This window comes from Budorcas taxicolor, chromosome 19, assembly GCF_023091745.1.
Source record: "Budorcas taxicolor isolate Tak-1 chromosome 19, Takin1.1, whole genome shotgun sequence".
NCBI classification, from domain to species: domain Eukaryota; kingdom Metazoa; phylum Chordata; class Mammalia; order Artiodactyla; family Bovidae; genus Budorcas; species Budorcas taxicolor.
In genome coordinates this window covers 10450165-10466429 of record NC_068928.1, presented here as the reverse complement: position 1 = coordinate 10466429, position 16265 = coordinate 10450165, and the positions used below count along the sequence as shown (strand labels likewise).

Sequence of the window (16265 nt, the reverse complement as noted above, 5' to 3'; positions counted from 1 at the left end):
ATGTACTTTATGTGTCTGGTTTCTTTTGCTCACCCTTATGTTTCTGAGATTTATCTATTAGTGACTTTGACCCAATCCCACTCAGGAATTATATGTTCACTGATTGCCCAAGTTCCCCACACAACACTTTACCCAGGCTAATCTCTTTCGGAGTCCCCTAGCCGCATTTTTTTTTTCCTCAAAATTTTCTAGGGCTTCTTCCTTCATTGCACAACATCAAGCCACAGCTCCTATTATACCCACACAGCTAGATTGAGCAGAGGCCCCACGTTGCCTAATTGCAGGGAGCAGCGCTTACACAGGCTACAGTGTGAATCTGCAAAGCATCAGTTCCTGGTATTAGGAAGAAGGCAATCTGACTAAACAAAACACTCATGAAGATATAAAGTCTTCCATCCCAAGTTTTAAGTCGTTTCCACCTAAGTGACCTGGGTAACAACCGAAGGAAGTAGCCAGAGACAAAAGGGGAGCAAATATGATTTATCACAGACCACAAAAATGGTCCTGTCAAGGTAAAGACACAACGCTCATGTCTTGAATCAGTCATGAGTATTGATTTTTTAAGCTGAAATACCTAATTTTGTCTAATTATCTAATAGTATTTATTTTATCTAATAGTATCTACAGGTACTATGCCAAAAGACAAAATGCACTAAAATAAGGCACTAACCATGTGTTGACTTCCAGCACTAACAGACTAGCTTACCTATTAACCAGGGGCTCCGACGTCCTTGAATGGATATAAACGCAGAGTCCCTGCTGCCTCAGACCTCTGGGCTATGAAGCCTCAGAGAAGCCTCTTTATGGTTCAGTTCTTCCCTGCACCTGACCCTAGAAACATTCAGTTTGGCTGCAACACCTACCAGTATTCACTGTTCACACAAACGGCTTACCCTTTCTTATTAACATGTCAGAGTAACTACAATCAGGGCTTCCCTAATGGGTCAGATGACAAGGATTCCGCCTGCAATGCAGTAGACCCCGGTTTGATCCCCGGGTCAGGAAGATCCCCTGCAGAAGGGCATGGCTACCCACTCCAGCATTCTTCCCTGGAGAATCCCATCGACAGCGGGGGTTACAGTGCTCGGGGTCAAAAAGAGTTGCACAATAAAGTTTAGTGATTACAATTCTAAACTCAGTTTATATTTTGTGATGATTAATTCTGCGTGGTCAGTGTTGGATCTCTGTTGTTCATGGTGGCTGCCTGCTCAGAGCCCACTGCTTTTCTGGCTGTCCTTCCCACGCAGCTATTATCTTCTCTCTGCCTCTCCCCTCAGTTATTCTCAAAGCCAAGAGAAAATATAGAGGGTATTTTTTTCTTTTCCTTAACTCTTCCCTCAGAAATAACCTAATTAATTAAAATTAAAACTGACAGAAGTCCCAAAGTGAATTCAGGAAATGTAGAAAAGTAAAAAAACCATTATCACACACAGTCCCGACAATCTCAGCAAGTTTACCCTCTGACCGAACAATAGTTTGACTATCTATCTTTAATTACTTTCCCAGTAAAGTAGTTGTCATTTTCTTTAATTTTTTGTCTTTCCCCAGATGAAATTCTATTATGTTTTACCTCAGACAAATAATACTCTGAGGCAAAAACCATAAACAAGGAACTGAAGCGGCAAAACAAGACTGTAGACTGTATCAGCTTAACTTCTTCCTTTGGGAAGATAATTCAATACTTTTCTATATACAATCAACCAGAAAACAAAACTGTCACATACAAAGAGTTTCAATAACAACAATCCTCAGAGCAGAGGCAGGGCAGTAAGGCTATAATAAAGTACCACTTATCTCTAAATATATCACAGTTTAAATATTAAAAAAAATTTAAAACCAACACAATGTTATTTTAAATTTGGTCCATTTTAAGGCAATGTTGTTTACCATCTTAAAAACATTTAAGAGCCCTCACTCCACTGTTTGACTTCTAAAGCAATATCTATACTAGCAGACATTGTGTATACAGCTTACTATAGCAAGAGAGAGATTATTAAAAATGTTGACAGCATCATCATTTTGATGTTTAAAAATCTTTATTCAATGATAGGTCTGAAAATACTAGCCAGTTTTACCAATAAGTATAATAAACTGGGCCTCCCAGGTGGTACCAGTGGCAAAGAATCCCCCTGCCAATCCAGGAGACGGGAGAGACGTGGGTTTGATTCCTGGGTCAGGAGGAAAGGGCACCCTACTCCAGTCTTCTTGCGAGAAGAATCCCATGGACAAAGGAGCCTGGCGGGCTACAGTCCATGGGGCCGCAAGGAGTCGGACACGACTGAGCGTCCAAGCAGAGCAGACGTAGTAGACTAAATTAGGTGACCTTCAAAGACTCAGACCCCAGCCAGAGAAGAGCTGCTTGACCTATAAGACTATATACGCACTTGAAAGCAGCTGGACAACACATACTTAGTTTTGGATGTAACCAGATCTCAGCAAGTCACATGCTCAAAAACTGAAGCTGCATTTTGTAGCAGCTGAACTTCCTGAGGAGCTAAGTTTAAACATTAACCCTAAGTCACATATGTACATATAAGAAGAGTGTCTCTCTAAGTATGAATAAGAAACTGATAGCAATTGTTGCTGCAAGCAATTAGATTTGGATGATGCCAAGGAATGCCCCTGCCAAGGTGTCTAATTTTACTTAGATCAGACTATGTAGCAATTTGTGCTCAAGGGCACTGTCAAAAACAACAGATCAATCAGCTAGCAATGCGTGGAGACTAACAGCTTGGTGTAATACCAATAGAGGCAGGCCAGCAAAAATTGAAACAGAGCAGCCAGACTTTAAAAATGGCTTTTATTGAAGTATAGTTGACTACAATATTATATCAGTTTCAGATGAACAATAATATAGTAATTCAATATTTTTACAGATTATACTTCACTTAAGTATAATCTTACTACTATACTTTATATTAATAATATAATGTTGGAGAAGACTATTCAGAGTCCATTGGACTGCAAAGCGATCAGACCAGTAAATCCTCAAGGAAGTCAATCCTGGATATTCACTGGAAGGACTGATGCTGAAGCTGAAGCTCCAACAGTGTGGTCACCTGATGCGAAGAGCTGGCTCACTGGAAAAGACCCTGATGGTGAGAAAGATAGAAGGCAGGAGGAGAAGGGGACGACAGAGGATGCGATGGCTGGATGGCATCACTGACTCGATGAACATGAGTTTGAGTAAGCTCCAGGACCAGGAGATGGTGAAGGACAGGGAAGCCTGGTATGCTACAGTCCGTGGGGTCAGAGTCGGACATGCCTGAGTAACTGAACAACAAATACTTCATTTAAAGCTATTACAAAATAATGGCTATATTTCCCTGTGCAATAAAATATATCTTTTTGGCTTATTTATTTTAGACATAGTAGTCTGTATCTCTTAATCCTATACCCCAAATTTACCTGTCCCTGCTTCCCTCTCCTCACTGGTAATCATTATTTCTTTCTCTATATCTGTAAGTCTGTTTCTGTTATTTACATAAATGTATATGTGGTAACTCAGATGGTAAAGAATCTGCCTACAATGCAGGAGACCTGTGTTCAATCCCTGAGTCATGAAGACCCCCAGGAGAAGACAATGGCAACCCACTCCAGGATTCTTGCCTGGAGAATCCCATGGACAGAGGAGCCTGGCAGGCTATAGGGTCACAAAGAGTCAGACACAACTGAGCAAATAACATACTATTTTCTTTTCTTAGGTTCCACATATAAGTGATAACTGAGCATCTGTCTCTCTGTCTGACTTCATCCACATTGTTGCAAATGGCAGAATTTCATTCTTTTTTATGCCCAAGATAAATATATTCTATTGTATGGGGGTGTGTGTGTGTGTATTCTTTGCTGTAGCAGACAGAGCCGAAAAAATATCGCTACAGTTCAGTTCAGTTTAGTCGCTCAATCGTGTCCGACTCTGCGACCCCATGAATCGCAGCACGCCAGGCCTCCCTGTCCATCACCAACAACCGGAGTTCACCCAAACTCATGTCCATCAAGTCGGTGATGCCATCCAGCCATCTCATCCTCTGTCGTCCCCTTCTCCTCCTGCCCCCAATTCCTCTCAGCATCAGAGTCTTTTCCAATGAGTCAACTCTTCGCATGAGGTGGCCAAAGTATTGGAGTTTCAGCTTTAGCATCGGTCCCCCAAAGAACACCCAGGACTGATCTTTAGAATGGACTGGCTGGATCTCCTCGCAGTCCAAGGGACTCTCAACAGTCTTCTCCAACACCACAGTTCAAAAGCATCAATTCTTCAGTGCTCAGCTTTCTTCACAGTCCAACTCTCATATCCATACATGACTACTGGAAAAACCATAGCCTTGACTAGATGGACCTTTGTTGGCAAAGTAATATGTCTGCTTTTCAATATGCTATCTAGATTGGTCACAACTTTCCTTCCAAGGAGTAAGCATCTTTTAATTTCATGGCTGCAATCACTATCTGCAGTGATTTTGGAGCCCAGAAAAATAAAGTCTGACATTGTTTCCACTGTTTCCTCATCTCTTTCCCATGAAGTGATGGGACCAGATGCCATGATCTTCATTTTCTGAATGTTGAGCTTTAAGCCAACTTTTTCACTCTCCTCTTTCACTTTCATCAAGAGCCCTTCTAGTTCCTCTTCACTTTCTGCCATAAGGGTGGGATCATCTGCATATATGAGGTTATTGATTTCTCCCGGCAATCTTGATTTCAGCTTGTGCGTCTTTCAGCCCAGCGTTTCTCATGATATACTCTGCATATAAGTTAAATAACCAGGGTGACAATATACAGCCTTGATGTACTCCTTTTCCTATTTGGAACCAGTCTGTTTTTCCATGTCCAGTACCAACTGTTGCTTTCTGACCTGCATATAGGTTTCTCAAGAGGCAGGTCAGGTGGTCTGGTATTCCCATCTCTTTCAGAATTTTCCACAGTTTATTTTTTTATTCCACACACACAGTCAAAAACTTTGGCATAGTCAATAAAGCAGAAATAGATGTTTTTCTGGAACTCTCTTGCTTTTTCCATGATCCAGCGGATGTTGGCAATTTGATCTCTTTCCTCTGCCTTTTCTAAAATCAGCTTGAACATCTGGAAGTTCATACTTCATGTATTGCTGAAGCCTCGCTTGGAGAATTTTGAGCATTACTTTACCAGCGTGTGAGATGAGTGCAACTGTGCGGTAGTTTGAGCATTCTTTGGCATTGCCTTTCTTTGGGTTTGGAATGAAAACTGATCTTTTCCAGTCCTGTGGCCACTGCTGAGTTTTCCAAATTTGCTGGCATACTGAGTGCAGCACTTTCACAGCATCATCTTTCAGGATTTGAAACAGCTCCACTGGAGTTCTATCACCTTCACTAGCTTTGTTCGTAGCGATGCTTTCTAAGGCCCAGTTGACTTCACATGCCAGGATGTCTGGCTCTAGGTGCATGATTACACCATCTGTTAAAGAGTGCTCTGCTTGCTTTCAGGTCTTTAATCCATTTTGGGTTTATTTTTATACATGGAGTGAGAAAACATTCTAATTTCATTCTTTTATACATTCTTTTTCACACATTCCACAAGTATGTATGTAGCTGTCTAGTTTTCCCAGCACCATTTACTGAAGAGACTGTCTTTTCTCCATTGTATATTTTTGCCTCCTTTGTCACAGGTGAATGAATCGTAAGTATACAGGTTTATCTCTGGGCTCTCTACTCCGTTTCATTGATCTAAGTGTCTGTGTGTGTGTGAGTGTGTGTGTGTCAATACCATGCTGTTTGATTATAGTAGCTTTGTAGTGCACTCTGAAGTCAAAGAGTGTGACATCTTTAGCTCGGTTCTTTTTTCTGAAGGCTGCTTTGGCAATACAGGGTCTTTCATGATTCCATATGAATTGTATGATTATTTGTTCTAGTTCTGTGAAGTGTCACATGTATTTTAAAAGGGATTACATTAAATCCATTGATTGCTTTGAGTAGTGTGGACTTTTTAACAATATTAATTCTTATAACCCAAGAACATGAGATATCATCCCCTTTCTTTATATCATCTTTAATTTCCTTCCTCAATAACTTAAAGTCTTCAGAGTATTTCTTTGATTAAATTTATTAACAATATTTTAGTCTTTTTGATGTAATTCCAAATAGATTACTTTCTTGCTTTCTCTGATAGTTTATATATTAGTGCATAGAAAATCAACAGATTTCTGAAGATTAATCATATATCCTGCAACTTTACTGAATTCACTATTAGTTCTAATAATTTTTTGGCAGAGATTTTAGAGTTTTCTATGTTTGAAGTGAAGTGAAGTGAAGTCACTCAGTTGTGTCCGACTCTTTGCGACTCCATGGACTGTAGCACACCAGGCTCTTCGGTCCATGGGATTCTCCAGGCAAGAATACTGGAGTTGGTTGCCATTTCCTTCTCCAGGGGATCTTCCCACCCAGGGACCAAACCCAGGCCTCTGGCATTGTAGGGAGACGCTTTACCGTCTGAGCTACCACGGAAGCCCCATTAGGATGGTAATAACAAGAATGGAAAGGCAGGACAAGTACAAATGACACTAGGAGATAATAACTTAAAAATCATTTGTGTCAAGAGGTTTCAAGTTTGAGCTCTGGGTAGAAAAGAAGAAACAAAGAAAAAAGTTCAAAAGAGTCAACCTGAGATATGTATAGTATCATGTCATCTGCAAACAGTGATTAAGTTTTACTTCTTTTTTTCCAATTTGGATACCCTTTATTTCTTTTTTGTGTCTGACTGCTGTGGCTCAGACTTTCAATACTATGTTAAACAGAAGTGGCTACAGTGACCATCCTTGTTTTGCCCATTTTAGAGAAAAGGCTTTCAGCTTTTCACCACTGAATATGATATTACCTATGGAATTGCCATATATAAGACCACCCAAATGTTTGACAGAAAGATCAGAGAAAGCTACCAAAAAACTATAGGTTGTCCTGATGTTCTGGAAGACTGTGCAGATGCCCAAGTAAACCTAATAAAACCTAATCCTGAGTCTGACAAGACAATACAAAAGGCCACTGCTTTACAGTTATATTTTCATTGTTTGGAATTTAAAAACACTGATAAATCTCTGTGTTATTTGACTACTTTCAAGGTAATTCATCCTTTATATCCATTAACATCACCAACATCAAGTGCTTCATAAAGGTAAAACTTACTTAAGAATTTCCCATCAAAGCACAGAATACAAGACATTCCTATTGGCTATTATCTCAATATTCTAAAGAATTAGACTGTCCTACGTTCATAGATACCTAAAGCCAAATATTAGGCAAGCAAAGGGAAGTCCTTCCTTTCCTGATGTTGCTAAACTGTAATAAAGTTGTTGCTAAACACAACTAAAAGCCTTCAAGATACCAAAAACCACCTCAAGGACTTAATAAAAAAGAAAAACCTAAGAACATATAATCAAAACCTAAGACCTGAACAACCTGAAGGGCTACAAAACTAAGAATCAACAGTCTATCACAGATAGAGGTTCTAAATGAGAATTTAAAAACCCGGAATTTTAATTCTAGCTATGGAAACAACTTAATTTTTCTCTTCTTCTCTTGACTTCTTTCAAAGATATATGAAGCCTTAAGGGAAAAATTATACTACTGTAAATTGTGAGGTTTATAATGTATGTAATTATAATATATAATGACAATAATAGCACAAATGATAGAGGAATAAGTGGAACTAAACAATTCCAAGGTTTCTTATATTTCACATGAAGCAATAAAATATTAACTTTGAGTAAGTTTTAATTAAAGATGTGTATTATAATCCCTAGACCAAGGATATATTAAGAAATGGTGAAAAGCCAGCAAAGGGTTCAGCAAAATCCCTATCAAAATTCTTAGCAGGCTTATGTTGAAGAAATTAATATGCTGATTTTAAAAACTTATATGGAAATGCAAAAAATACAGAATGACCAAAACAATACTGATTTCAAAATTTACCGCAAGAGTTGGCAATTTCTTAGTTCACCTAAGATAAATGAAAAATACTTATCTGCAAAATACTTGCAGAAGAATTTTCAAAATAGCTGTGTTCATAAATAGCACCAAACATGAAACAATTCAAACATCTATCAACAGGATAATGGATAAACCAATTGTAGTATGCAACAGGATACTAGTCAACAATAAAAAAAAGAGCATTGATACATACAAAAATATGGATGAATCTCACATATAATATGTTGACCAAAAAAGTCAAACACAAAAATGCACGTATTATATAATTTTATTTACATGAAGTTTCAGAAGAGGCAAAACTAACCTGAAAAAACTCAGAAAAGGGGCTGGCTGTAAGAAGATGGGATGGAATCTGAGAAGGGGCACTGAGAGAATTTTCTGGAGTGATAAAACTAGATCTTGACAGGAGTATGGGTTACAGTAGTTTAAATTCACTGAATTACAGACACAGCACTTATACTTTTCACTACATGCAAATTTTACCTCAAAATAACAAAAAAAAAGAAAGAGGAACACAGAGAAATAAAACCAAAAAAAAAAGAAAAAAAGAAAAAGAAAAACAATAAACAATAAAAATTAAAAAAAGAAGAAAAAACTATAAGCAAATATTGAACTCTAGTTATAAGGGACTGCCTTTCACAGTGGTATAGCTTAGTGATTCTAAAACCACTTCTGTATATTCTAGGGACAATGAACAATTTGAATATGAACTCTGGACTAGATAATAGTACTGCATCAGGTATCAATGTTAACTTTCCTAATTTTGATACATGTGCCATGGTTAAATAAGAGATTGCCTGTGTTCTTAGTAAATTACAGGTAAATATTTTGTGGTAGGGGAGCACAATGTTTCCAATTTACTCTCAAATGATTCAGAAAAAGAAAATGCATATTTATAAACACTTATAAATATGTATATGTACACACGCAGGGCTTCCCTGGTGGCTCAGCTGGTAAAGAATCCACCTGCAATGCGGGAGACCTGGGTTCGATCCCTGGGTTGGGAAGATGCCCTGGAGAAGGGAACAGCTACCACTCTAGCACTCTTGGCCTGGAGAATTCCATGACTGTGTCGTCCATGGGGTTGCAAAGGGTTGTGACTGAGTAACTTTCACTTTTAAGGGCTTCCCTGATAGCTCAGTTGGTAAAGAATCTGCCTGCATTGCAGGAGACCCCGGTTCGATTCCTGGGTCGGGAAGATCCGCTGGAGAAGGGATAGGCTAGCCACTCCAGTATTCTGGCCTGGAGAATTCCATGGGAATAGTCCATGGGGTCGCAAAGAGTCAGACACGACTGAACGACTTTCAATTCACACATGCACAGAGAAAGAGAATAATAAAGCAAATGCGGCAGAATGTTAAAAACTTGCTGAAACTAGATATAAAAGGTACAACTACATATAAAAAGGTACGACTCTTTCAACACTTCTGTTAGAGCTGGATCACCTCAGTCCAACTCCCTGGTTTTCCAAATGAAAAATGAAATACAGAAAAACCAGACCAACAGTCTAGAATCCCGATCTTTTGACTCTCACTTCAATACTCTGTAATAGTTTTCAAAAAGAGTATTATTAGCTTTGATACTATCTAATGAAAGCCAGCCAACCTTATTTACTGCAGACAGTATTTTATTAAGAAAAAGAAAAAAAACTGCAATTAGGATACTATTAGAATCAAAATTCTGATACTTAAAAAAAAAAAACTACACTGCAGGGACTTTCCCAGTGGTCCAGTGACTGAAACTCCACACTCCCAATGCAGGGACCCAGGTTTGATCCCTGCTCAGGGCACTAGATCCCACACGCTGCAACTAAAAGATCCCATGTGCTATAACTAAGATCCAGGACAGCCAAATAAACAATATGTGTGTGTGTGTGCATATACATATACACAAATAATATATATATAAAATAAATACAGATGTGTGCACATATGTATACACAAATAAATAGTACATACAAAATAAATAGAGATGTGTGTGTCTGTGTGCATGCTCAGTTCAGTTCAGTTCAGTCGCTCAGTCATGTCCAATTCTTTGCAATCCCATGAATCGCAGCACGCCAGGCCTCCCTGTCCATCACCAACTCCCAGAGTTCACCCAAACTCATGTCCATTGAGTCGGTGATGCCATCCAGCCATCTCATCCTCTGTCGTCCCCTACTCCTCCTGCCCCCAATCCCTCCCAGCATCAGGGTTTTTTCCAATGAGTCAATTCTTCGCATGAGGTGGCCAAAGTATTGGGGTTTCAGCTTTAGCATCAGTCCTTCCAATGAACACCCAGGACTGATCTCCTTTAGGATGGACTGGTTGGATCTCCTTGCAGTCCAAGGGACTATCAAGAGTCTTCTCCAACACCACAGTTCAAGGGCATCAATTCTTCAGTGCTCAGCTTTCTTCACGTCCAACTCCCACATCCATACATGACCACAGGAAAAACCGTAGCCTTAACTAGATGGACCTTCGTTGGCAAAGTAATGTCTCTGCTTTTGAATGTGCTATCTAGGTTGGTCATAACTTTCCTTCCAAGGAGTAATGTATGTATACACAAATAAACATATATTTAAAATATAGAGGTACATATATGTATATACAAATAAGTGCATATAAAATGTAAATAGTATAATATATATGTGTGTACAATATGTATACACAAATAAATAACATAAAATAAATGTTAATAGTATAATTAAATAATATATACACATATATGTGTGTGTACATATACGTATACACAATAATATATATAAATGTGAATAGTATAAATAACATATACACATATAAATATATACACATGCTGTTCAGTCGCTAAGTCATGTCTGACTCTTTGCAGCTCCATGGACTGCAGCACACCAGGCTTCCCTATCCTTCACACACACACACACACACACACACACACAAAAACCAATACTACACTGCAATCTATTTGGGTTAGGTAGAACACTGATTGGACTACAGAGTATTTTTATACAAAAATTTATCCTCCATTATAATCATCACAATAATAAACCAATCCAGAACCAACACTCATAGCCATAAAGTGATATGGCCAGCGAGATAGCACACTACTGTTAGTCTTGGTTGCAAGCAAGATACACTATCAATTCAGAAGCTCCTTGAAAAGAAAAGAAAGTTGTGCCTCCCCTCCCCACACACATAGTAGAAGAGAGCAAAGCTTACATATGATGAACTAAGTTGTGTCCCATATTGACACGCTAAGAAAGCAAAGAAGCAGAAGTCTAAAGAAATGAAAACCTCAAAATAATCCTTTCTCTAAGGGTACAAGGGCTGAACTACCATTTCTTTTGATCACAGAGGAAAAAAAGTTAATATATTACTAATGTACTATAACAAGGCAAAGGTTCACCATACTATCTTCCTTCACCAGTTAAAGGAAATTAACTCTCAGCCAGGATCGTTATATACCGCCTATACTTCAAAAAGCTAAGTTAAAGAATAACAAAATGAAAAAATTGTTTACCTTCAGTTTCATATCCTGTAGGGCTAGACATCAGAGAAGGCAATGGCACCCACTCCAGTACTCTTGCCTGGAAAATCCCATGGACAGAGGAGCCTGGTGGGCTGTAGTCCATGGGGTCGCCAAGAGTCGGACACGACTGAGCGACTTCACTTTCACTTTTCACTTTCATGCATTGGAGAAGGAAATGGCAACCCACTCCAGTGTTCTTGCCTGGAGAATCCCAGGGACAGGGGAGCCTGGTGGGCTGCCGTCTATGGGGTCGCACAGAGTCAGACACGACTGAAGCGACTTAACAGCAGCAGCAGCAGGGCTAGATATATGGTAATGAAAATATGTTCGGTAATTTCAAAAAAAATGTTCAGTGAATTACCGGAGATATAAATAAATAGATATTCCACATACATGGATAGGAAGACAATACTGTCAAGATGTCACTTCTTTCCAATTTGATCTATAGACTCAATGTAATCTCAATTACAGTCTTAGAAAGTTATTTTGTGGATAGCAACAAACCAGTTCTAAGGTTTATGTGAAAAGGGAAAGACCCAGTGGCCAAGACTAAAAGTTAACTAAAAGTTAAAACAATGTTGAAGGAAGGGAAAGAGGAAAGCTGGAGAAATAACCCTATCTAGGTTCAAGAGTTACTATAAAGCTTCAGCAATCAAGACAGTGCGCTATTGAGAGGCACAGAAAAACAAATCAGTGGAAGAGAATACATGGACCAGAAGCAGATGCATACAAATTCACTCAAATGGCCTCTAACAAAGAAGCCAAGGCATTACAATGCAGAAAGGAGTCTTTCGAACACATGGGGCTGGAACAGTAGGACATCAGTTTCTAGAAGATGACATAGGAGAAAATCTAGATGAACTTAGGTACAGCAATGATTTTTCAGATACAACACAAAGGCATGACTCATCAAAGAAACCACTGATAAACTGGACTTCATTAAAATTAAAAATTTTTGCTCTGGAAAGACAAAGTCAAGAGAATGAGAAAACAATCATAGACTGGTAAAAATACTTGTAAAAGACACACCTGATAAAGAACTGTTATCCAAACCATACAATGAACTCCTAAAACCCAACAATAAGAAAACAAAGGGCTTCCCAAGTGGCGCAGTGGTAAAGAATCCGCCTGTCAATGCAGGAGATGCAAGAGACAAAGGTTTGATCCCTGGGTCGGGAAGATCCCCTAGAGTAGGAAATGGCAACCTGTTCCAGTAATTTTGCCTGGAAAATTCCCTGGACAGAGGAGCCTGTGGGCTACAGTCCAGAGGGTCGCAAAGAGTGGGACATGACTGAGCAACCGAGCAGACACACAAGAAAACAAACAACTCAATTTAAAAAGACCAGAACAGATATCTTACGAAAGAAGATACACAAATGGCAAATGAGCACATGAAAAGATGATTAACATTATACACCATCAGGAATCTACAAACTGAAACCACAATGAAATACCACTACACACCTATTAGAATGGCCCAAATCCCAAAACAATGCCAACACAAAAAGCTGTTGAGAATGTAGAGCAACAGGAATTTCAGGCTCATTGCTGGTGGGAATGCAATATGGCAACACTTTGGAAGGTAGTTTGGCACTTTCGTACAAACATAAACATATTCTTATCTTACAATTTGGCAATAAGTTGAAAATCAATGTTCACACAAAAACCTGCACACGAATGTTTATAGCAGCTTTATCTATAATGGCCAAAACTTGAAAGCAGCCAAGATGTCTTTCCATAGGAAAATGGATAAACAAACTCCACACAATGGAATCTTATTCAGCAAAGAGAGGAAATGAGCTGGGACGTCCCTGGAAGTCCAGTGGTTAAGAGTCCACCTTCTAACACTGGGGACATGGCTTCGACACCAGTCGGGGAACTAGCATCCCACATGCCACGAGGCAATCAAGGCCACGCACTCCACGAGCTATGACTGGAGAGTCTATGTGCTCCCGCCAAAAAACAGAAATGAGCTATCATGCCACCAAAAGACATGGAGGAGCCGTAAAAGCACACTGCTAAGGAAGTCAATCTGAAAAGGTATTGGAAGGAATACCTTCCAGTACAGGAATACAGGAATCTGTATAGTCGAAATATATAGTCGACGATATTGGAAAGGGCACACACAAAAAAGATCAGTGGTTGCTAAGGGTTTGGGGGAAGGGATGCAGGAATGACTGGGTGGAACTCAGTGTTCTGCACAATATTCTGACGGTGAATATGTGTCATTACAGATCTGTCGAAAAATAGAATTTACAACACAAACAGTGAACTCTTCAGTAGTAATAATGTATCAATATTGGTTCTTTAATTATAACAAAGGTATCATGCTAGTGAAAAATGTTAATAATAGGGAAAACTCTGTACTTTCCCTCAATTTGTCTATAAACCTAAAATTGCTCTAAAAAATAAACTCTATTAATTAAAAAAAATTCATCAATGAATTTCTTACCAGGTCTAATGAAGACATTTTCTACAGACAACATTGCTGCTATTGGAAGCAGTAGATCTTCACAGTCGAGAGAAGCAGCCTTTATTACCGCACATGTCAGATGGGGAGGGAGAGGAAATTCTACCATAGACAAACCCAATCTGGTCACATGGCCACTCCTTAATGGAAAGAAAAAGTTCTTAAGTCTTTCTGCTTCATAGAGTACAAGTGAAATGTTTATCACTCAGAGTAAGTCAGATATAAGTTAGATTACTTTAAATTACCTCTAGAAATTCAATATAAGGAATATGATACACTGTGGACACTGTTAAGAGAAACATAAGGATGATAAAATTCCTTGCTCTCAAGGGCCTATATAGCCAACAAATGAAACAATAAGGCAGAATAAAGTAACATAATAACAGACACACAATGCTACAGAAGCATGGAAAATGTCCTTAAGGAAATGAGACAATGATAATTACCAAATCTTTTCCCATCACAGTCAGGAGAACAAGGACTCTGGCTTGCTTATTTTGATGTGCCCAGCACAATGCCTGGCAATGGAAATGGTGCTCAGAAATTACTTGTTAAATACTACCAATACTAAACAAAACCAGTTTTATGGTATAATTTCAGAACTGCGGTGAGGGAAGACTGAAAACAAATTCTAATTTCAGGGAAAACAATCCATTCAATTCAAACAAGTCACTTTCTAATGATAAAGCAAAGTATTAAGAACCCTTAAAAAAAAGAGAGATTAACATCTATTGTGGTTGGTTTTGTTTTGAGGGTTTTTCTTCTTTACCTGTCAATAGCATCACACTGGTAAAGTTGTTTAAGAGCTTCCAAAATAAGTCTTTCATTAGGTGGATCCAAATAGGGGAACCTGTGTGTTTAAGTGATACATAAAATGAGACTTCATTCCTTGAACATGGCAAGATTTTATACAGATTTGAAAATTTCTTTAAAAGGTTTTCCTTCTGTTTTTCAAGTCTTTCTTTTCTCTCTCTTTTCTTTTTAGCATTCTATAATGGTAATCAGCATTCGACAAAGGAGGACATTTTTTCTGAATCACACTCTTCTATTTAATTCAAGAAGCCCTTTTTTTTTTAATTCCCCCTTAGCTGCAATACTCTCACGATTCCTCTCTACTTATCTTAACAAAGGTTCTTCAGAGCCCATATCATCTATTCTGTTCTGCAGTCTGTAATTTTTATTACAATTTTTAAAAACAGTGAAGAATTAACTGAGAGTGGCTAAAAAATTACAAATTATTTAACAATACCTCAAAATGGTTTTTGATACAATGATAAATATCTTCAATTAATTTTACCAATTTGCTTTATTGTCTTATGGATATGTATGGACTTAGTTTCTCTTGAACTGTCTGCAAACAGATTGCAAATACAATGCCAATTTACCCCAAATATTTCAGAGCATGTCCCCTGAAAGTAAAGACATTCTCTTACATACCACACTATCATTAAGCAACATAAGACAATTAACAGTATTCACAAAGGTCAGTATGACTTATTGAAAGATGCCTCTACAGCATGGGATCTATTTCACACTTGAAGATAATTATTTCTTCAAATATGGAAAAAAATAATATTCACAAAGAACAGCAGAGAGACATATAACCAAGGTGAATATACACCTGCCCACTGGGACAATAATTACTTAATACTATCTGCACTGGATTATTTTTTCCACCATTAGTTTTGAGATGATACATTATCCACTCCAATTTCTCACTTTGGAAAAGGTCCATCCAAAAGGTCCAATATCTTACACAAAAAAAGTCCATTCCAGGATTGACAGCTCTATTTCAATATAAATAAACAAAAATCTGGTCAATTGTTTTATAGTCAGCTTTCCTACGACTTGTACCAACAAGTCCTGTTATCTGCTAGAGCAAGAGGTAGCAAGCACTTTCTAAAGGCCAACTGAGTTATAAGGGAAGCCACTTTTTAAAGGCAAGACAGTAAATATTTTAGGTTTTACAGGCCATATGGTATCTGTCACAACCACTCAACTCTACTGCTAAAGCAAAAGCAGCCATACATAAATGAAAGGGCATGGCTGTGATCCAATAAAATGTTATCTACAAAAACCATCAGTGAGCCTGGACCAGATTTTGTGACCCCAATCCTAGAGCAATACCAAACTAGTCAGCTTCCTCATCTACATCAGAGCCATTTTAGATTTGTTAAAAGTACAATTATTTCTCCCCTTGATTATATCAAGTACCAATTCTGTCCAACTTTCCTTGTATTATCTGGTTTCTAAGAGATCCATCATACATAATTAGCATTTTTTTTTTTTTAGAAACAATCTAGTCTGTCAAACTCCTCATAAAACACAATGACATGCAAAACTGAATTCCAAATGTAGAG

At 38.3% G+C, this 16265-nt stretch overlaps 1 protein-coding gene across 1 annotated transcript in view; it reads right to left on the bottom strand.

The window, feature by feature from the left end:
• DHX40 (DEAH-box helicase 40) overlaps positions 1 to 16265 on the bottom strand; it is a 49614-nt gene that overhangs the window by 8993 nt on the left and 24356 nt on the right. The window contains exons 11-12 of the mRNA XM_052657806.1: positions 14675 to 14755; positions 13888 to 14045 (exon numbers count right to left, since the gene is read on the bottom strand). Coding sequence (XP_052513766.1) covers positions 13888 to 14045; positions 14675 to 14755 — 239 coding nt within the window. The remainder of the gene's footprint in view (positions 1 to 13887; positions 14046 to 14674; positions 14756 to 16265) is intronic.